General features: G+C 44.9%; 1 protein-coding gene across 4 annotated transcripts in view; it reads right to left on the reverse strand.

Moving 5' to 3' along the window:
- The window catches only part of TRAPPC9 (trafficking protein particle complex subunit 9), a 744,079-nt gene that overhangs the window by 511,190 nt on the left and 209,677 nt on the right, over positions 1-23,212 (reverse strand). For all 4 annotated transcript variants that reach the window (XM_024250828.3, XM_009244129.4, XM_024250829.3 and 1 more), the window contains one exon: positions 23,002-23,154. In XM_024250828.3, the coding sequence (XP_024106596.1) occupies positions 23,002-23,154 (153 nt within the window). The remainder of the gene's footprint in view (positions 1-23,001; positions 23,155-23,212) is intronic.

A 23,212-nucleotide genomic window follows, 5' to 3' on the forward strand; every position in this document is an offset into this window, starting at 1 on the left:
CGGGCCACTGCACTCCAGCCTGGATGACAGAGCGAGACTCCATCTCAAAAAAAAAAAAAAATTAGCCAGGCATGGTGACACACGCCTGTAATCCCAGCTACTCAGGAGGCTGAGGCAGGAGAATTGCTTGAACCTGAGAGGTGGAGGTTGCAGTGAGCCGAGATCGCGCCACTGTGCACTCCAGCCTGGGCAACAAGAGCAAAACTCCAACTCAAAAAAAAAGAAAAAAAAGTGGATGAAACTGAAGCAGGTGAGGACTCAGCCACAGGTAAGGAAGGCATTTGTGAGCACTGGTGATTGGTCCTGGAGGGCATGCCCTCTTCTGCAGAAATCGTCAAGAGAAGTGGAAACTGTGGCTGGGGGTTTTAGGACCCCTCTGACTGACATAGGAAGTCAGACTTGTATCTGGGCACTTACAACGGTGACCTGCACTGACATCTTTACTAGACCATAGAGTGTTGGCGGCAGGAAGCCTGCATTTAAAGTCTGTATCCAAATAGTTTGCCACAGTGCCTAGCACATAGTAGCTATGGAGAAAAATATTTGCTGGGTGAACAAATGAGCTAATGTCATTTCCTAGTTCCTCTGTGATAAGAAATGCCTCGCAGCCTCAGGTGCTGTCCGGCACACGGGAAGCCCAGGACACACCTCCGAGGCCAGCATTTCCAGGGACAGTGATGCACAGACACTCCCTGAAGCTGTGTCATGTGGCAGCCAAGAACTGCACGCCTGCACTGGAAAGCACCTAATAAGGACATGAATGAATGATTTTGTGAATTAATGACTTCATGAATGAATAAGTAAATGACCATCTTCCAGCAAAAAGAGAGAAAAGCAGTTTGTTGCTAGGCTTTCAAATCCAAAGATTATTTTTAAAAGCTGCTAGTAAATCACTGCCTTTTTTTTTTTTTTTTTGAGATGGAGTCTTGCTCTGTCGCCCAGGCTGGATTACAGTGGTGCAATCTCGGCTCACTGCAATCTCCGCCTCCTGGGTTCAAGCAATTCTCCCGCCTCAGCCTCCCAAGTAGCTGGGATTACAGGTGTGGCACCACCACACACAGCTAATTTTTTTTTTTTTTTTTTGTATTTTTAGTAGAGGCCCCTCTCTCTCCTCCACCACACACACAAATGTTAAGTCCCTGGAACTGACTTTGCTCTTTTCTGCCACAGGGTTTTTACACACACATAAAACAACATTTTCCCACCCTACCCTTTTCACCTATTTAAGTCCTGCCCCTTCTGTAAATCTTACCTCAGTAATTATTCCCACAGAAAAGTCTTCCCAGCCCTTTAAATTAAGTCAAACCCTGATTAGATACTCACAACATCACATATTCTGTACCTAGCATTTAGCAGTTAGTAGAGACAGGGTTTTGCCACATTGACCAGGCTGGTCTTGAACTCCTGACCTCAGGTGATCCACCTGTCTTGGCCTCCTAAAGTGCTGGGATTACAGGCGTGAGCCACCGTGCCCAGCCTGTTTTTTTTAAAAAAAATCTTAAAATAGAGATGGGTCTTGCTATGTTGCCCAGGCTGGTCTCAAACTCCTAGGCTCAAGCGATCCTCCCACCTTGGCCTCCAAAGTGCTGGGATTACTGGTGTGAGCCACTGGGCCTGGCCATAAATCACTTCTCTGTAGTATAAGAATGTCAGAATGGATTGCTTTGAAGAGTAATGAGTTCCTTGTCACTAGCACTGGCCAAGCAGAAGGCAGGTAACTTCTTGGCCAAGATCTTGGGGAGCAAGTGGAGGGAGGAGGAACTGGGGGAACCTGGCTCCCCCACAAGGTAGTATGAATTGCTTTTGTCCTTTTCTCTCTCTATTACCCTAGCCCGGCTTTCTCCCTGTTCACGTAGTGGAAAAGAGAACGGAGCAGAGTCACTGGATGAAGTCCCAAAAGATTAAGAGACATGCAGGTCTGGGTTCAAGTCCTAAAGGTGTTCTCTTCACTTGCCCAGAAGCAATTTGCTGAAAGGAGCACTGGACATGGAGTCGAAGCCCCGGCCCCTCTGACCTGAGGAAAGACATTCAACGTCACTGCGCATCAACAGTGACGATCTCAACAGCATGGAGGTTCCAATCCTCTTATGCCTCCACCCCAGGTTTTGTGTCTTTTGTATCTTGTTTATATGTGTTACTCCATTTCTACTTGAAGAGAAACACAAATAAATGAACATCAATTCTCCAAAGAAAGCCACAGAAATAGCTCAATTAACATATGTTATTTTAGGATAAAAATCAGGGAAACAAAACCAGAACACTGTCAGTTTGAGATTAAAGTAGAAGGCCTATTTCATAGGATAATAAAGGAAGAATGGTGGTTTCCCAAGCCAAAGCGTGACATGTGCTTGTTCTCCTTTTAGAAGCTAGAAATTCAAAGTATAATCTGAGTGTTTCGTGTGTTCTTCACAGTTGTACCAAAGCACTGTGCATCCCTAAAAGACAGGCAAAGTCATTATCTCTTCATTAAACAGTCAGCCGAATCAAAGAAATCACAGAGCTGACAGTTTCAAGGTAGAGCATTGATTTTTAAAAGTCTCCAAAGTAAAGGCTCACCCTATCATCCCTCAAAATGTTTCTTCCGCACAAATTAGTTTTAATTCCTATGGCCTAAGTTTCTTAAGGACTTTTTTTTTTTTTTTTTTTTTTTGAGACAGAGTCTCACTCTGTCACCCAGGCTGGAGGGCAGTGGCGCGATCTCAGCTCACTGCAACCTCCGCCCTCCAAGTTCAAGCGATTCTCCTGCCTCAGCCTCCCGAGTAGCTGGGATCACAGGCGTCTGCCACCGCGCCCAGCTAATTTTTTGTGTTTTTAGTAGAGATGGGGTTTCACCATCTTGGCCAGGCTGGTTTTGAACTCCTGACCTCGTGATCCACCCGCCTCGGCCTCCCAAAGTGCTGGGATTACAGGCATGAGCCACCATGCCCAGCCTCAAGGACTAACTTTATGAAGGCTTCTTTCTCCCCTCTCTGCCTTCCTTTCTCTCTCACACACACTTCCTCTCTCTCACACACACACTTCCTCTCTCTCACACACACACTTCCTCTCTCTCACACACACACTTCCTCTCTCTCTCACACACACACTTCCTCTCTCTCTCTCCCTCCACCTCCCTCCCTCCCTTCCTCTCTCTCTCACACACACACTTCCTCTCTCTCACACACACACTTCCTCTCTCTCACACACACACTTCCTCTCTCTCACACACACACTTCCTCTCTCTCACACACACACACTTCCTCTCTCTCTCCCCCTCCACCTCCCTCCCTCCCTTCCTCTCTCTCTCACACACACACTTCCTCTCTCTCACACACACACTTCCTCTCTCTCACACACACACTTCCTCTCTCTCTCACACACACACTTCCTCTCTCTCTCTCTCTCTCTCCCTCCACCTCCCTCCCTCCCTTCCTCTCTCTCTCACACACACACTTCCTCTCTCTCACACACACACTTCCTCTCTCTCACACACACACTTCCTCTCTCTCACATACACACTTCCTCTCTCTCTCACACACACACTTCCTCTCTCACACACACACTTCCTCTCTCTCACACACACACTTCCTCTCTCTCACACACACACACTTCCTCTCTCTCACACACACACACTTCCTCTCTCTCTCTCTCTCTCCCCCTCCACCTCCCTCCCTCCCTTCCTCTCTCTCTCACACACACACTTCCTCTCTCTCACACACACACTTCCTCTCTCTCACACACACACTTCCTCTCTCTCTCTCTCTCTCTCTCCCTCCACCTCCCTCCCTCCCTTCCTCTCTCTCTCACACACACACTTCCTCTCTCTCACACACACACTTCCTCTCTCTCTCTCTCTCCCTCCACCTCCCTCCCTCCCTTTCTCTCCACCACACACACACACACACACACACACACACACACACACATAAACACATACTCTCTCTCTCCCACCACATACACAAATGTTAAGTTCCTGGAACTGGCTTTGCTCTTTTCTGCCACAGAGTTTTTACACACACATTTAAAAAAAAAAAAAAAAATTTTCCCGCCCTACCCTTTTCACCTGTTTAAGTCCTGCCCCTTCTGTAAATCTTACCTCAGTAATTATTCCCAGAGAAAAGCCTTCCCAGCCCTTTAAATTAAGTCGAACCCTGATTATATACTCACAGCATCACATATTCTGTACCTAGCATTTAGCAGTTATAACTTTTCATTTATTTGTGAAATTGCTTATCCCTCTCACTAGACTTATGCTAATACAGTAGCCACTAGAGAAATATGGGCACTTAAATTTAAAGTAATTAAAATTAAATACAATTAATAATGAGTCATTGAGATCAGGGGTCCCCAACCCCCCGTCCGTGGCCTGTTAGGAACTGGGCCATGCAGCAGGAGGTGAGCGGAGGGCCAGATCAGCGGAGGCATTAGATTCTCATAGGATCACAAACCCTACTGTGAAATGCACACGCAAGGCATCTAGGTTGCATGCTCTTTATGAGAATCTAACACCTGATGATCTGAGGTGGAACAACTTCATCCAGAAACCACTGTCTTCCATGAAACCCATCCCTGGTGCCAAAAAGCCTGGGGACCGCTGCTTCAAATGCACCATCCATGTCTCAAGTGACCAAGGCCACACGTGGCTGGTGGCTGCCATGGTGGACAGTACTGCATAGGCCATTCCCGCCAGTACAGAGAGTTCTGTGGATGGCGCCACCCTGGACTCTGAGCTCCTACAGGGCAGAGACTGTGTCTTATTTTACTCCAGACACTCCCAAGAGTAGCAGAGTGCATGGAATAAAACAGATATGCAATAAATATTTGTGAGGAAGACAGAGAAAAAAAGAACTATGACTGCTTTCTTTGCTAAACCGTGCCCCACTTTATAAAAACCCAGAAAGAAGGAAATTGTGTAAGTCCTGTTACCTGATTAGAAGAGAACATTAAGTATTAGTTACTTCCATAATTTAAGACTGTATGACATAATTCCAGATCTTCTATAATTCCTGCTCTCTATTCAACAAATACTTGTGAGTACTTAATATGTGCCACACAATACTACACACACAAGTTAATTCAAGATGGTTCATAGGCCTAAATGCAAAAACTAAAACAATACATTCTCTAGAAGAAAACACAGTATTTCCATGACCTTGATGTAAGTAAAGATTTCCTAAACAAAAATTAGCACTAACCAAGAGGAAAATAATTATAATAAAATTAAGAAATCTAAGAAAATTTACAATTTTTTTTTTTTTTTTTTTTTGCATTGGAGTTTCACTCGTTGCCCAGGAGGGAGTGCAATGGCACAATCTTGGCTCACTGCAACCTCCACCTCCCCAGTTCAAGCAATTCTCCTGCCTCAGTCTCCCGAGTAGGCTGGAATTACAAGTGCCTGCCACCATGCCCAGCTAGTGTTTTGTATTTTTAGTAGAGACAGAGTTTCACCATGTTGGTCAGGCCGGTCTCTAACTCCTGACCTCAGGTGATTCGCCTGCCTCGGCCTCCCAAAGTGCTGGGATTACAGGCGTGAGCCACCGTGCCTGGCTGAAAATTTACAATTTTTAGTCAAGAAATTTAATTAAGAAAATTGATAAATTCTCTTCATCAAAAGACAACATCAGGAAAGTAAAAAGCCTAGCCGCAGAATCTAAAATGTGTGCAATACTCATAGCTGACAATGGACTAATATCCAAAATATGTTGAGTACTCCTATAAATCAGTTGGAAGGTAAATAACCCAATAAAAAAATGAAGAAGATATTTTAATAGACACTTCACAAAAAGTATATATCCAAATAATAAATAAGTATATGACAGATGTGCAACATCATTGGCTACTTGGGAAAAGCAAGTTAATACCACAGTGAGACAATACCACTTCCTTCAATTCCAGAACAGCTGTAACTTAAAACACTGACCATACCAATGGGTGGTGAGGAGCTGGAGCAAGAGAGAGTTCATACATAGTGCTGGGATATACAGAAATCCCAAGAACCACTTTGAAAATCTGTTTGGCTATGGATCTATTAAAGCCAACATAAACCTGAGCTTATGTCTACCAAATACATGCACAAGAATGTCTATAGCAGCATCATTCATAACAGCCCAAAAGTAAAAACCACCCACATGTTCATCACAAGTATAATGAATAAACGGTGGTATTTTCACGCAATACCATCCAGCCATAAAAAAGAACAAATGCAACACACAATATGCATGCATCTCAGATATCATGTGGAGGAAGAAGGAAAAAACAAGATACACTGATTTCAGACTTCTAACAGGGAGAAATTAAGAGTATACAATTGTGTCACTTTAGGCCAAAGGAAAAAAGAAAACAAAAGAAAGTACACTGTATTTCCTTTTTTTTTTTTTTTTGAGACAGAGTCTCACTTTGTCACCCAGGCTGGAGTACTGTGGTGTGATCTTGGCTCACTGCAACCTCTGTCTCCCAGGCTCAAGCAATTCTCCTGCCTCAGCCTACCAAGTAGCTGGGATTACAAGCATGTGCCACCACGCCCAGCTAATTTTTATATTTTTAGCAGAGATGGGGATTCACCATGTTGGCCAGGCTGGTCTTGAACTCCTGGCTTCAAGTGATCCACCCACCCCAGCCTCCCAAAGTGCTGGGATTGCAGGCATGAGCCAGAGTGCCCAGTCACTTATTTCTTCTGCATGGAATTTAAGTAAAAACAAAACTAATCTATGATGATAGAAGTCATAATTGACAGTTATCTTTGTGGGGAGCTATCGACTGCCACAGGACTCAAGAGAACTGGAGGGTGCTGAAAATTATTTATATCATGATCTCGGTGTTTACACAGATTCATATGAACACAAAAATAAAAATTCATCAAGCTATAAACTTAACATTTCTGTTCATTACTGTATGTAAGTTACACTTCCATAAAAAAGACTTCAAATCCACTTAACAAAAACTATCAGGGAATAAATCTAGTAAAATCTGTGGGAACTTTATAGAGAATATGAGGCAATATTTTTGAAAGACATCTAAAATGACAAATAAATGAAGAGACATACAATATTCATAGATAGGAAGACTAACCACCATAAACACATCACTTCTCCCCCAAACTAATCTATAGATTTGATGCAGTCCCAGTCAATATTCTAACATACTGCTTTGAGGAACTTGACAAACTGATTCTAAAATTGATGTGGGCCGGGCGTGGTGGCTCACACCTGTAATCCCAGAAATTGGGAGGCCAGGGTGGGCGGATCGCCTGAGGTCAGGAGTTTGAGACCAGCCTGGCCAACATGGTGAAACCCCACCTCTATTAAAAATAAAAAAATTAGCTGGGCGTGGTGGCACACGCATGTAGTCCCAGCTACTCAGGAGGCTGAGGCAGGAGAATCACTTGAGCCTGGGAGGTGGAGGTTGCAGTGAGCTGAGATCATGCCACTGTACTCTGGCCTGGGCGACACAGTGAGACTTCGTCTCAAAAAAATATAAAAAATAAATAAAATTGATGTGGAAGATCGTCAGACAAAGAACATCCAAAAAGCTCCTGAACAATCATCTAGTCGGGAGACTTGCCCCATCAGACCTCAAAACTCATCATCACAGGGAACAGAGAATAAGCAGCAACTAGGTCTGCCTGGAGAAGCCCAGAATTTGGAACAACTGCCTTGAGATTCAGAGAATGAGTAAGAGTTTTTCAAGAAAACAAGCAGAAGGCAGACAGTCTATATCAATGGTTCCCAAACTTTGCTGAACATTCGAATCTTTTGGGGTGCTTTGAAAAACTATTAAGTCCAGTTAAATCTCCAAATTTAGGACTAGGAGCCAGGCAGTGTTTTTTTAAGAGCCCCAGGTGATTCCAGAGTGCAGAAAAGCTGGAGAGCCACTGGTCTATTCTTGCAGTATATATGAGGGCACAGTGCAAGTAATTCAGTATTCCTGGAATATAAACCACAGGAGGGAGGAGGGGTACAGTGAGGCAGCAGCAAGAGCAGACCAGGCAGGCCCCGGGAAAGACTGTCCTGAGGGTGACGGGATGCCACCAGAAGTCACCCAACAGAAGACGGGCACAGTGAGATTCTGCCTTAGAAACATGACTGCGGTGACATGGAAAATAGTGGAAAAGGGGACAAAATTAGCAGCCGGGAGCCCAATCCAAAGACTACTAAAATGGCAAAGATGAGAAATGACAAGGGCCTGAATCAGAGCAGTGACGCGGACACGAGGAGAAGGCGTGAAAATACTTAGAAAACCAAATTGGCAAGACTTGGTGTGATCAACACGATGAGCTAACAGTAAACCAACTGGCAGTGATCCGTAGAAATCATCCCTTTCCTCTTTGGACAAAAATACTCTGAAATCCCTGTCCTGAACACCTAGCTGACTTGTCTCACGGTGAGTCACCGCCAGCCTGGGTGGAAAGGGCAGTAATGAGAACAGACAGCTCAGTGGTCCAGGAGACGTCGGCTCCGGCTGCCTGCAATGGGAATCACCTATTGCTGATGAATGACAAACACCTGGATTTTCATTCTATCCTGCTAGTTTAGGAAGTTATTTTCCAACCCAAATTTAAATCAAAGAAGTGAGTCAACCTCCCCACCTACAGGCTAACAGTGGCTAGGGAGACGTGCACTTACAGGTTATTAGACAGATGTCTGGGGCATATTCAGCTTACGGGTGTTGGAAAACTTTCAGTGTCCAAAGGAGACCCAGCACCAGGAAGGTGCTCCTGAGAGCTCCAGGGAAGCAGGAGCAGGCTGACCTTTCCCTCGGCTGCGCCGCCACGCTGTGAAATTACTGCCTATGAGTCAGACTCCGGGGAGATGGCACGGGCTAAATATAACGATAGGCAGGCTGTCCGACGCGTCATTAACCTTTTTCCTTCAGAACAAAGGCGGATAACCCACCGAACACAAAACAAAAGCAGCCCATAATATGACAAATGGCCAACATAATCCGAAAATAATTGCAGATCTGAATTAAACTGTAAGATGTGAATTGATTTCAGCTCGAAGATGTAGAGAGCTGGAAACAACAATGCGCCCCTCTTGTGACGAGGAAAAAGAGTTGGATATACTGAAAATTACCTTTCCCTGCCTGATCAGAGAGCTGGGGCCACGGAGAAAACAGCTAGCCTGGAATGCAGAGAGGCCCCTGCAGGGGACGCGCGACCCCCGTGCTGACGCCAGGGCTCCAGCAAACACCAGGCAAGGCAACAAAAAGCTTCAGCTGGAACCTTCAGGAACTGCCCAAGGCTAGGGTGGGCTGGCAAGAGTGGAGGGGCCCGGGCGCTGCAGACATAGGGGCTTCCCACCAGGAGCTCACTGGGAAGATGGAGCAGGCCCCGGAGAAAGCTGCTCCTTGGAGCTGGCTTGGGGGCACCAGGCCAGCCTCCCTTTCTGTTTCACGGAGTGAAAGCAGAGGGAAGAACAACGAAGACGGCAGCAGTGTGAGGGCACGAAGGGAAGCCCCATGCCAGCATCCACCCAGACGCGCCTCCCTCACCCCCTCAAATCTGGAGCCCACAGGCAGGCAGGCAGCTGGGGGTGGAGGGGCGCTGAGCCGCGTGAGCACACGAGGACGTCTGGAGAGACCAAGCCTAGGAACAAAGTGTAAGAAGACGGAGCCTAGGAACAAAGTTTAAGAGGGCCTCAGATGGGGCCCTCGGGAGTTCCAGGGTTTCCGGGTAAAGAGGAAAAGGAAGAATCTCCAACTGAATGGGACAGAGAGCTGCTCCTGAGGCAGTAAGAAAAGCAAGAGTATTGGGGGAGGATGCAGCCACCAGGAGCTAGGAACAAAAAAACAAGTAAGACTCCGGCCCTGCCCGCGAGATGAGGGTGGTGGAGTGAGAAGGACCAAAGTGCAGGTGTGCTTCCCTTTGCACGGGACTCACTGGCACGGAGGCCGCATCCACCTCCTCACGGCCGTGGAGAGGATGCGTGGGAGGCGCCTGGACACCTACACCAACGCACCGCGCACTCCGCCAGGTCCTCTGCTCTCGCCGGCCCCTGGGCTCTCTGGCCTCAGGAAAGAACCCAAGTTTCCATGAAATCCCTGGCCTTCTTCTTAGTAACACATTTGTGGGAAAAATTCAGGCAAATAGAAATTGCAAAGAAAAAAAGAAATATTATGGCATTAAGATTCCAATCACCTTTGTCTTTGAATTCTGGGTAATTCAGGATGAGTCACTGTTCTTTAAAAAATAAGACTACGAATTCCAAAAATTAGTATTTATTTTCAAGAGCAGTAGCAGATGAGGACAAAGACACTGAATAACTGTCCCAATTTCAGAGTACAATAAGGGGGGAAGGGGCAAGTTATGAAAGTGAATATAATGCGTTCAAGAGCGATGGCTCTCGAATAAAATTAATTCCTGACCACAATGATAAGTGGAAGCATCCGTTATCATTAAATTGTGAAGAAGCAAAATATAATGAAATGCCAAATAGACATGCTTTTTTTCACCCTAGTCTCCAATTCTGGACAAAGAACTGAACTGATTCCAACTTCCCACAGGCAGTTTGTCTTTCGCCTGATAAACATGAGGCATTTCAGGCAAAAAGAACTGCATTTTTCTAGGGGGACAGAAGAGATTCTAATGGGAGCTCACGAAACTACTTGACCTGCTACTAAATTGTGTAATGGAAACCCAGCAGCGTCCAACGGTGACAGTGCGCAGGGGCGCCAAGGGGAGGACTGGGGAGAATTCTGACCCCCCAGGCTACGGGATCTCCCCTACCACTGCATGTCCACATCACCTCTTGCTCGCCAGCCCACCTGGCACACTCCTGGTTAAGACCTTCCTGCCTCAACTTCCGGTGGTTACACTTACCGCCTGCCATACACAGGTAGATGAATCTCAGATGACACTCCCAAATCTAGCCAACTTACCTTCTTTTATTTTTTGAGTCAGGGTCTCACTCTGTCGCCCAGGCTGGAGTGCAGTGGCACAAACACAGCTCACTACAGCCTGGAACTGCTGGGCTCAAGCAATCCTCCCACCTCAGCCTCCCAAGCCCAGCTCATTTTGCTTGTTTTTTGTAGAGATGGGGTCTTGTTGGACTGACTGGCCTCCAACTCCCGGGCTCAAGTGATCCTCCCACCTCTGCCTCTCAAATCACTGGGATTACAGGTGTGAGCCACTGCACCCAGCCCCACTCACCTTCTTAAAACAGAGTTTCCCATCATACCAGCCTTCTTTTAAAAAGCTGTCAGAGGCTCTCCAGTATCTTTCAATGAAGTCCAAATTACTTCTGGAACTTCAGGCCTTCCACAGCCTACCTGGGCCTGCCATTCCCACGGGGATCCCCTCCTGCTCCTGGGTCCTCTAAGCTGTCCAGACCGGCCTTTATTCAGGGCCACCCTGTCACCTGCATCCCTGCTGGTGGTATCCAGCTCATCTTTAGTCAGGACCTGTTCAAAGACCATTCAGACCGGGCGTGGTGGCTCACACCTGTAATTCCAGCACTTTGGGAGGCCGAGGCAGGCAGATCACCTGAGGTCAGGAGTTTGAGACCAGCCTGTCCAACATGACGAAACCCTGTCTCTACTAAAAATACAAAAATTAGTTGGACATGGTGGTGTGTCCCTGTAATCCCAGCTACTAGGAAGGAGAATCACTTGAACCCAGGAGATCACTTGAACCCAGGAAGTTGCAGTGAGCTGAGATCACACCACTGCACTCCAGCCTGGGAGACAGAGTGAGACTCTGTCTCAAAAATAAAAATTGGGCCGGGTGCGGTGGCACACACCTGTAATCCCAGCACTTTGGGAGGCCGAGGTGGGTGGATCACAAGGTCAAGGGATCAAGACCATCCTGGCCAACATGGTGAAACCCTGTCTCTACTAAAAATACAAAAATTAGCTGGGCATGGTGGTGTGCGCCTGTAGTCCCAGCTACTCAGAAGGCTGAGGCAGGAGAATCGCTTAAACCCGGGAAGCAGAGGTTGCAGTGAGCTGAGATCGTGCTACTGCACTCCAGCCTGGCAACAGAGCAAGACTCCATCTCCAAAAAATAAAATTAAATTAAAATTAAAAAGATTTTAAAAGACCCTTCATTCAGAGTTCAGAAAGCAACACTAGATCGTCACAGCCAGACAGCTCTCCTGTCTCTGAACCCAGGGTGTGGAACACTTGGCGGCCTTCGCAGCGTGCCTTCCGTCCCTCACTTGCTAAACGTATGCCAAGAAGCTGCTCTGACCAGGCCCCGCTGTGTATTGGGAAAGGAGAGAGCACAGGGCAGCTGTGTGGGAGACTCAGGGAAGGATGAGCTCGAGCTCTGCCGCCACAGGACATGGAAGGAGGGGACACTGAAGGGCTTGCAGGAGGGAGGGGCTGAGTGGGTTGGCAGAAAAAGAAAGACGGACATTCCAGGTGAAAGGAAGAGCACAGATGAAGGGCATTTCACAAAGACCAGGGTACGGCATGCAAGGGCCCAGCAACACGAAGAGGCAGAGAGACAGAGGGAGAAAGAGAGAGAGATTGGGACCAGATTACATAGAGACTTAGACACCAAAGTGAGGAGCACATTTGTTTTTGAGAAAACTCTAAGACATACCAGAAGATGGATTCAAGAGGGCCAGGCTAGTGACAGGTGAAGAGTTAACTAGGCTCCTCTGATGGCTCAGATAAAAGGTGTTTGGCGTGTGTACAAAGGCAAAGAGGGACAGAGGATGGAGGGATATTTAAGAGAAAGAACAGATGAGCCTTGGGGAAGAACGGATGGAACTCTAGCAGTGAGAGAACCATCTGGAACAGCCCCAGATGATGATGGCTTTTGCCACCAAAGGAAACACAGAAAGGTGAGCCGGTCTGGACAGAATGACAATCCATCAGAGTTTGAACAAGCTGAACTGGAGGTGTTTTCGGGGCTGCCAGGTGAAAAAGTCAGGAAGCCAGCTAAAAACATTGACATGGAATTCAAGACCGGAAATAGACGTTTCAGAGTCATTACCATCATGTTAGAGCCTGTGAAATCATTTAGGAAAAATATGGTGGACGGTAAGTATTAAGGACAAAACTGTTAGGAACATCCATAGCTGGGGATGCAGCAGTGAAGGAGAGTCGGGAACAGTCAGTGTGGCACGGCAAGGGCCAGGGGACAAAAGCTCCCCACCTACAGGAGGACTGGCCAGTCACTGGCGATGAGTAAGTGGCAACCGCAGAGGGGGAGGGAGGTTAAAAGCCTGATTTCAACGGCGGAAAAATACAAGAAGGATGAAAAAGTGAAGGGGAAAGAGTAAGGAGTAGCCAGAGAGAAACCCATGGTTTAGAAAAGGATTTGGGCATATCGGCTGAGGGACTGGTACAAAACTGCTCAAAGCTTAGTGTGCAGAACCCCCCAGAGAATGGGTCAGAAACACAGATCGCAGCCCACCGCCCACAGAAAGGGATGTCGAAGAGCTGGGTGGGCCGAGGAATCAATCTGCGTTTTAGCAAAGACACTTTGATGCAGGTGGTCCATGGGCTGTGACCTAGAAAAACAAGGGCAAGTTCAAAAGACCAAAGAGAAAGGATACCTGATCCGGAACACAAGTCAGACGATTCACCTCTGATGAGAGGAGGAGCCCATCTTCCTCCACAACGAAACTGATGGAAAAACAAGTGTATCCCAGAGGACAAGGGGGAAGCAGAGAAGGTTTCTGCCTGATGGCCTCTGTGGATCTTTGGAAAGAGACCATGGTGCTGCGAGGAAGGGAGACAAGAGCGGGGGAAAGCCTTAAAAAAAGTGGCATGTTGACAACAGCCAAAACTAGGCACACACTTGCCCCTGTGTTTTGATGAATGAATGTTTAGTGGGAGAGCCCTATGATACAGATAAGCATATTTTCCCCATGGTGTTCAAATTCATGAGATGAACACTACTCACCAAAGTCAACCTGTCCCTTCTCAAGATACAAAAGCAGCAGATGACTTAAAGGACCAGGTTTGCTGCCCACTGTCTATTACCCTCCTCTCTGACAAAGACAGGAAGATTCCTTACATGAAGTGCTATCATATCTCCATTTTTTAAAAAAGTCAAGTCTCCATTTGTCCAATAGAATTGTGACATTCACTTCCCAGCAAACCAGAAGTTTATAGGTACCACAAAGATGGACCTAGAAATACTGTTCTGTTTGTTCCCTAAGGCAGGGGCCCGCAACCCCTGGTACCGGTCTGTGGCCTGTTAGGAACTGAGCCACACAGCAGGAGGTGGGCAGCAGCCTAGCGAGCTTTGCAGCCTGAGCTCTGCCTCCCATCAGCTCAGTAGCAGCCTCAGGTTCTCACAGGAGTGCAAACTCGATTGTGACCTGTGCACACCAAGGATCTAGGTTGCACGCTCCTTATGAGAATCTAATGCCTGATGATCTGAGGTGGAAGAGTTTCATCCCAAAACCATCCCCTCGCCACCGTGGTCCACAGAAAAATTGTCTTCCACAAAACTGGTCCTTAGTGCCAAAAAGGTTGGGGACCTCTGCCCAAAGGGAAGGAAGGAGTGGATAACAGCAGGACAAGCTCCGCAGCAGGCAGGGCCCCTGGTGCTGCTGTGTGAGGCCTTGGACAAATCATTCCACCTTCCTGGGACTCAGGTTCCTGTTCTGTAAACCAAATTGATTAGCTGACATCTACCATCTCGTCTCATTCTATGATACTAGGGATCACTATTTCCCATACTGAAATTGAAATGCCACAGTTAATTATCATGTCTAACAGAAACTGTCAGCAGGGAAAGTTGACATTTCTCTTACAAAACCAAAAGCCAAAAAGTACACAGAGAAAGAAAACCAAATTAAATAATTAATTAATTGAAAAGGAAACCAAAGCAGGTGATGTTTTCATCCCACTGTCAAGAAACGGCAACCCAAAGGCAGTTTTCATGTGAGGCATCAATCCCAATAAAATCAAAACACTAATTTATCAATCTTCTTGACAGCTCTCTGTGCTCAAACATGTCCCTCAGACAAAGAGGGCACGTGCAGCAGCCTGGCTCAATCTTCTGGATAATTCCTTCATGAAAACCTTCTTGGATAAAATAATTTTTCAGTCTCATCAGATGAGAAAGCTGTCTGTTACGCGAAAGTATTATTACTAAGGTGTTTCCAATTCCTTTTTTTTTTTTTTTTTTTGAGACAGAGTTTCGCTCTGTCATCAGGCTGGAGTACGGTGGTGCGATCTCGGCTCACTGCAATCTCTGCTTCCCAGGTTCAAGCGATTATCCTGCCTCAGCCTCCCGAGTACCTGGGATTAAGGTGCACACCACCACACCCAGCTAATTTTTGTATTTTTAGTAGAGATGGGGTTTCACCATGTTGGCCAGGATGGTCTCGATCTCCTGACCCCATGATCCACCCGCCTCAGCCTCCCAAAGTGCTGGGATTACAGGCATGAGCCACCACGCCTGGCCTCTTCTTTTAAAAAACACTTTATTGTGAAATACAACACTGATTGACAAAACCACCAAAAATAAAGGTATCACTTAATGAATTATTATGAAGCAAACACCCTAGAAAACACCACACATGTCCAGAAGCAGAATTTTACCAGCCCCCTAGAAGCCCTCGATTTGCCCATCCCAATGCTGACGTCCTCCCTCGCCCACAGGGCCCAACACCCAGACTTTGTGCTAGTCACTTCCTTGCTTCTCTTTGCCATTTTACCACCTAAGCACGCAGCAATGAAACTACAGTTTAGCTGTGCCTATTTTTAAATGTGTCATTTAACTCTCCCTTAAACTACTGATAGCCTTTTCATCTCTTTGTTTTGTGGTGTGTGTGTGTGTGTGTGTGTCTGTAAAATACACATAATTTAAAGTTTGACATTTTAACCATTTTTAAATGTACGGGGTCAGCAGCATTAGGCACATTCACACTGTTGTACAATCATCACCATCATCCATCTCCAGAACTTCATCCCTTTTTCTCCCTGATAATTTACTTGTTGAGAGAACCAATTCATGGACCGCGGGGTTTCCTGGAGTCTGGACTGCCAACTGTGTCCCCGTGGTGTAGTTTAACAAGTTTTTCTGCCCTCTGAAGTCCTGTAAATTAGCAGTTAGAGCTAGAGCGCTGATCAGCCTCAGGTGTGATTCTGGGACACTGCTAATTCACAGAAGGTGCTGTGTTCTCCCAGCAGGAGGCACATAATGTGTGGTTGTCTCTTATTTTGTTATGTGGATGCTTACTGTCTCGACTCATTAATCTACTAGGGATGGCAAAATGATGATATTCGAATTCTATCATCCTTTTCTCAACTGTTAGCTCAAATACTTCTATAAAGAGAGACTCCCCTCATCAACTGTTATTAGATCGTCCAATTGCGCAGTCTACATGAAAAGGCAGAATAAATACTCATTGCTTACCATTTTCAAAATGATAAATCGCTTCCCCATCATTTTCCAAGGGTGAACAATTCTCTCACGTAGCATTGAGAACTCATGGACTGAAACACAGTTCGCATCTTTACCGATGCTCAAATTGCCAGTGTTCACTTCTTCAGGCGGAGCCTTTCAACACAACCTCAATGCTCTCTAATCGCTCCTTTGCTGCAAGTTTGACAAGATGGTCCAAGATCACCTTCCTGCTCTGTTTCCTGCTCCACCTCTAGAACTGGTTATTTTTCTCTGAGTGAGAAAGTGTGTTTCAAGACCAGGAGGTGGGCATTAGGAATGCTCACTGCTGCTGGACTGGTCCGTTTCTAGACTCGGACACTGTACAAGGCTAGGAGATTGATAGCTTTTCAAATAGTTCATGATTTCTTGCTATTTTTTATTCAAATTCTAGACTACAAGGTTTTTACTTAACCTCATGTCTGACATCAGTTACTTCCTGTCTTCCAGATGAGAGTCCTAGTTCAAACTAGATTCAGATGATAAAATGAGATTATCACAGAGTTAATCACTTACTTTACCCCACACTGATACCTAGTTTCAGAATATGAGTACTAACACTATCTCTACCAAAACAATTACAGAGAACAGTTTAAAAATTACTTTTGGGGCCGGGCATGGTGGCTCACACTTGTAATCCCAGCACTTTGGGAGGCCGAGGCGGGCGGATCACTTGAGGTCAGGAGTTTGAGACCAGCCTGGCCAACGTGGTGAAACCCCGTCTCTCCTAAAAATACAAACATTACCCAGGTGTGGTGGTGTACGCATGTAGTCCCAGCTACTTGGGAGCCCGAGGCAGGAGAATCACTTGAACCCGGGAAGAGGAGGTGGCAGTGAGCTGAGATCGTGCCACTGCACTCTAGCCTGGGCGATAGAGCCAGACTTTGTCTCAAAAAAAAAATTACTTTTGCATATGACTTCCCATGCTCCCCCTATGTTTTAAATTATTGTGATGGATACTGTAAGAGCAGATTACCATGACATACTATCTTCTCCCTTTGAATGCTCATTTGGTCTTAGCTATACAAGCAATGATATGTTTAATGCTCACCACAAGTCCTTATGACGTCTCTCTAGTTATTTTGGCTGTCCTTCCCTAGTAGAATCCTCAAGAAATCATGAGAATTTAATTCTTCCAGTCTCGCATGTTGACAACAATTTGTCTAAGCCCTGTATACCTAAAAGTTAGTGTGGCTGCACCTACAAATCTCTGGCTTAAATTTTCATTACATGAGTAGCTAGACATAGTCTAGATACATGCTATTCTATTGGCTTCTGGAATACTGCTGCTGTCAAAAAGTCCAATGATAATCTGATTTTCTTTATTTCATAAATCACTTGCTATCTGGGTCTGAAAGCCCAAAAGACTTTAAGTCCAGTAATATAACTAGAATATATCCTGGTCATTCTAGGTCAAGATTCTCATGTATACAGTGTACCCACTCATGCAATAGTTTCAAGGTTTTTTTTTTTTAATTACAGAAAGTTTTCTGTGAATTATAGTTTTTAACATGTTGTGATTCCATTGTTTCTGTTTCCCTCTCTGGTGTCTCATAGCAGATATATGTATGTATATATGTATGCATGCATGCATGTACATTAGATCTTCTTTGCCTAGCTTCTAAGTGTGTCACTTTCTCTTTAATCATCTTTCTCTCAATTCTTTTTTCTCTCTCTTTTCATCTTCTGCTTCCCTTAATGTATCTGGCAGGTATATGTAACTCACTAGAAACTACACTGCTGAAAAAAAAAAATTCTTCTATTTCAAATTCTTTCCTGAGTTATATCCGTCTCATTTCTGAGTTTTTCTCATTCAGATTTATGTTACTCTTTTGTACTTCTTCTTCATGTCTTTTAGCTCATTATGGGTTTTTGTAATTTTTATCAGCTTTTGAGCATGTTCTTCTATGTTACCTCGCTGCTTATGTTTTCACTAGAATCACTCTGCATAGAGTTTGGCCATGATCCTTTTCTGTTGACCATCTTTACATGAAACTAGTTTTCATGAATGTTTAGGAGAAATGATTCAGGATAGCTCTTCTAATTCTAGTAAATCTACACACTGTATTCTGTGTTTTTGGGTGGTACTCAAGAATATAAGAAATTACTTTCTAGACCACTTAACTCTGTTCTCCTCCCCAGTTTCAGCCAGATCTTCTATTTCCTTGGTTCTGCTATCCCACCTCTGTTCCTAGCAGCTTCTCCACAGGTGAGGCTTTGTTCTAGAGGAATTATTTGCACTCATCTGCTACTGGAACATACAAACTCCTCCACATTTCAGCTGCTGTTCTCAGCTTGGCCCACTGAGCTGTCCAATGAGTACCTGCTGGCGGTTTGGGGATTCCTGGGTATGTGTGTTTCCGGCTTCCTCTTGTGCAGACAGTGAAACCGTGTTGTTATTAGTGGTTTGTCCATATCTACTTATATTTTGGGGTCCGTGGGGATACTCTGGTAACTGGTTTTGCTGTATATTTTTGCCTATAGGTATTTGGTTTTTCTATTCTAGTTGTTCAGTCTATTTGGCTGAATAGTTCATATATTCGAAACCTAAGACAATTTGTCACCATCTTCTAGGACTTCTAATTTTAAACATAAAATTCCAAGAAATCAGAGATTTCAAGTATTATAAGGATCACAGGAAAATAATATACTATTTTGTGGGTGAAAAGTTGACTTCTCTTACCCTAGGCTAGTTATATGAAGAAGATAGATATCTGCCAAGAATTTGAAGATAAGGGAAATAATTTGCTTTCTGATGTTTCATTTAGAAACAATTTCTAAAATTCACTTGGAAATCAAAATAATATATCAAAACAGTGCTCTACAAAATCTTTTCCTTGTTATTTTTTATTTTGAAAAATGTCGAGCCTACAGAAAAGTTACGAGAAATGAAGATCCATCTCTCTTTATCTAAAGCCAACTTGTTTTTATAATTTCCACTTTTATTTTAGATTTAGGGGGTACATGTTCAGGTTTGTTACATGAGTATACTGTGTGATGCTGAGGTTTGGGAAATGAATGATTCTGTCATCCGGACAGTGAGTGTGGTACCCAACAACTGGCTTTTCCCTCCTTGCCCCCCTCACTCCCTGCCTTCTCGAGTAGCCCCCATGTCTGTTGCTGCCACCTTTATGTCCGTGAGGACGCAATGCATACCCGCCACTTATATGTGAGAACAGCCGTATTTGCTTTTCTACTCCTGTGTTCATTGGTTTAGGATAATGGCTTCCAGATGCATCCATGTTGCTGCAAAGGCCGTGATTTCATTCTGCTCTATGGCTGCATCGTCTTCCAGGGTGTATATGTGCCACATTTTCTTTACCCAATTCACTACTGATGGCCACTTAGGTCGATTCCACGTATTTGGTATTGTAAATAGTTAAAGCCACTAAGTTTTAATAATTCGACATTTTTACTTTATTTCTCTCTAGATTCACATTCACATTGTATTTTTTTCCTTCACCCTATTAAAGTAAGTGCAGGCAAATCATCTTTCACTCTTTTTTTTTTTTTTTCTTTTTTTGAGACGGAGTCTCGCTGTGTCACCCAGGCTGGAGTGCAGTGGCTCCATCTCAGCTCACTGCAAGCTCCGCCTCCCGGGTTCACGCCAGTCTCCCACCTCAGCCTCCCGAGTAGCTGGGACTACAGGCACCCACCACCACACCCGGCTAATTTGTGTTTTTGTATTTTTAGTAGAGACAGGGTTTCACCATGTTAGCCAGGATGGTCTCAATCTCCTGACCTCGTGATCCACCCGCCTCGGCCTCCCAAAGTGCTGGGATTACAGGCATGAGCCACCGTGCCTGGCCTGATCTTTCACTCTTAAATCCTTCTGCATTTATTTCCTAAGAACAAGAATTTTCTGCTATAATTTCAATTTCATTATCATACTCGATGTATTTGTCATTGATACAATAATATTATCTTATAGTATTCAATTTCTTCAATTGTCCCAAAACAAAGTCTTCTTTTTTAAATCCAGGATACAATTAAGGATCATGCACGGCATTTGATTGTTATATCTCTTCAATCTCCTTTAATCTAGAACATTCTTCCCACCTGATTTTATAAAATGGGAATTACAACATTTACTTTATAGAGTTTTTACGAAGACTAAATAGAAATAATGCCAGAAAAAAAGTGGCTAGCCCAGTCTTTATACACAACATGTGACAATGCTCAATAAACATTAATTATCTTCCAGCTATCTATGGCCCACACTGAATCCAGGATCTCGGTTTGTGCAACAGCTATCCAGGTTGCTGTGAATTTTTTAAGTGGCATTTAACTTCAGTAACCATAATTAATGTGAGTCCATGCCTGAGAATCAAATTGGGTCCACATGTGGTCCCCCGTTAGATGTCTCTGAGACTGTTAGCCTGTGAGCTACAGGGGGTCGTCTCCCAATTCCCATAGGCCACAAATGAGCCTCTGACACTGAGTTCACAGCCGCTTCGCATAAGGGCGCCGTGATGGTCTCGTGCTTCCTCAGACTGAACTGCACGTAAAAAGGCAGCCTCCTTGGACCAAGCTCTGGGCAGTTCTTCGTGCCTACCTTTTCCTCCATAAAACTTGACCTGGTTTCCTCTGTAAAACTTACCTTAGAGATTCGCTGTCTCTTTCTGCCACATACCATGTAAACAACCAGCCAGAGCTTCTATTAACTGTTATTAATAAAGGGGGCATCTCCTGAGTAACCACTATGTGCCATGACCAGCAATCAGGCCAGCCTCACATTTACAAACCACTTGGTGACCATAATTCAAGGTCTGATTTGGTTTTGTTTTAAAAGATAGAAGAAGGTATTCCCAGACTACAAGTCCCAAATTGCAATTTTGCTCAATTTTTCTCTCTGACCTTAGAAGGGCAGAGAGACTGCCCTAGTCCCCTCTATAACAAAAGGCAGAAGCACAATAATAACAGGACAAAATAGGTCTGCACTGAACATGTAAATTCAAACAACCAAACACAAAAAGCCAAGCCTTCCACTTGGAAGCCTTCCACACTGTTCCTCAGGAATAAGACGACCCTGGCAGGCCATGGGAGAAACCACGGTCACCATTCCCTCACTGCTAGCCTGGAGTCCACGTGCCAAGACATAGCCCTGGGGTAATATCCAGTCCCAAGTGTTCCAGGGGCAGGTGCTGGGCACCATTTATTCTGCCAAACCCCCTTCTTGGGAAAAAGAAGTCAGAAACTACGTAACCCTCTGTCTACTGATTAAAAAGAAAAAATGCAGTTCAGCGGGATAAAGCCATTTACAAACCAACCAAAAAAATCCATGTCATCAGACATTTTTAAGTCTTGGTATAATTTTAAATCCTCTTGACTTTTTTCATTTTCTAATGTGTCCAACCCTAAATCTGTTTTTCTACATTTGTTAATAATATAAAAAGAATATTTTACCAAATAGCAGCACTATACAAGAAGCTCATGCTGACTATTTGAACTGCAGAGGGTGCAGACAGCAAACTCTATGGAGGGCGTCTGTTAGGGACTGAGCTGCGTCCCCCTTCCCCAGCTGCATCTACTGAAGGCCTATCCCCCAATGGGACAGCTTTAGGAGGTGGGGCCTTTGGGAGGTAATTAGGTTTAGATGAAGCAATGGAGGTGGAGCCCCCTCTATGAGATGAGTACCCTTGTAAGAAGGCGTGGACACCAGAGCTCCCTCTCTCTTCCACATGGGGACGCAGCACGAAGGTGGCCATCTGCAAGCCAGGAAGAGGGCCCTCCCTCACCAGAAAATCACCACGGCTGACACTCTGATCTCAGACTCCCAGTCTCCAGAGCTATGAGGAAATAAATCTTGGTTGTTTAAGCTGTTCTGTCTGTGGTATTTTGTTAGGGGAGCCTGAGTTGACTGAAAGACTCCACACTGCCTCCAAATGAATGCTTCATAATTTGGCATAATTAATTTATGAAATCTTTTTTTTTTTTTTTGAGATGGAGTCTCCCTGTGTTGCCCAGGCTGGAGTGCAGTGGCATGATCTCGACTCACTGCAACCTCCGCCTCCCAGGTTCAAGCGATTCTCCTGCCCTCAGCCTCCTGAGTAGCTGGGATTACAGGCATGTGCCACCATGCCCGACTAATTTTTGTATTTTTAATAGAGACAGGATTTCACCATGTTGTCCAGGCTGGTCTGAAACTCCTGGCCTCAGGTGATCCACCCGCCCTGGCCTCCCAAAGTGCTGAGATTATAGATGTGAGCCACCACACCCAGCCAATCTATGAAATCTTATCTCTAATCAGTCCTAATGTTACAACAAATATAAATTTCCATTTCTTCCACACTCCACCTCCTTACAGATATCATCAGACTTTGAAGGAAAACTTTATCATCACAGCTAATTAGATGTCTAAAGAATCACAGCAGTTACACTTGAAAAAATGCAGTAATTCCTACATTCCACTAATTTAGAATGACCTGCTGGTAAATGAGTACAAAATAATAAAGAGTGAGAATTAAATCATTTAAATAAAAAGTACTTTTATTACTTTCAGACACATACAGTAACTCACTCTGTTAACAAAGTGCCCAGGAGATGTCTCAGGCAGCTTGAGTTAATGAATGACAAGTGAGTTACAAACAGCAAACAGCAGGCATCAAGGGATGGAGGTTGCTACACAGTATCTAGGACCCTGACGTGCTAATTAAAATTAGGAAAGTGCTTACCATCACTGAGATCCTGCAGCAGATTCTCCTGGCAGGAGAAATCCAGCTTCACTTTGATGTTGATTGTGAACGTGGCCACCTTCCCAGGCTGCAAAGGGAACTGGGCAAGGGTTTCCTCTAGCTTCCAGCTCAAGAAGTCGCCATACAATTTTTCTATAATAGTAACAATGACAGTGATGAGGATGCTGTAACTGAGGCAGTATGGGACTTA

The sequence above is a fragment of the Pongo abelii genome, chromosome 7 (assembly GCF_028885655.2).
Source record: "Pongo abelii isolate AG06213 chromosome 7, NHGRI_mPonAbe1-v2.0_pri, whole genome shotgun sequence".
NCBI classification, from domain to species: Eukaryota; Metazoa; Chordata; class Mammalia; order Primates; family Hominidae; genus Pongo; species Pongo abelii.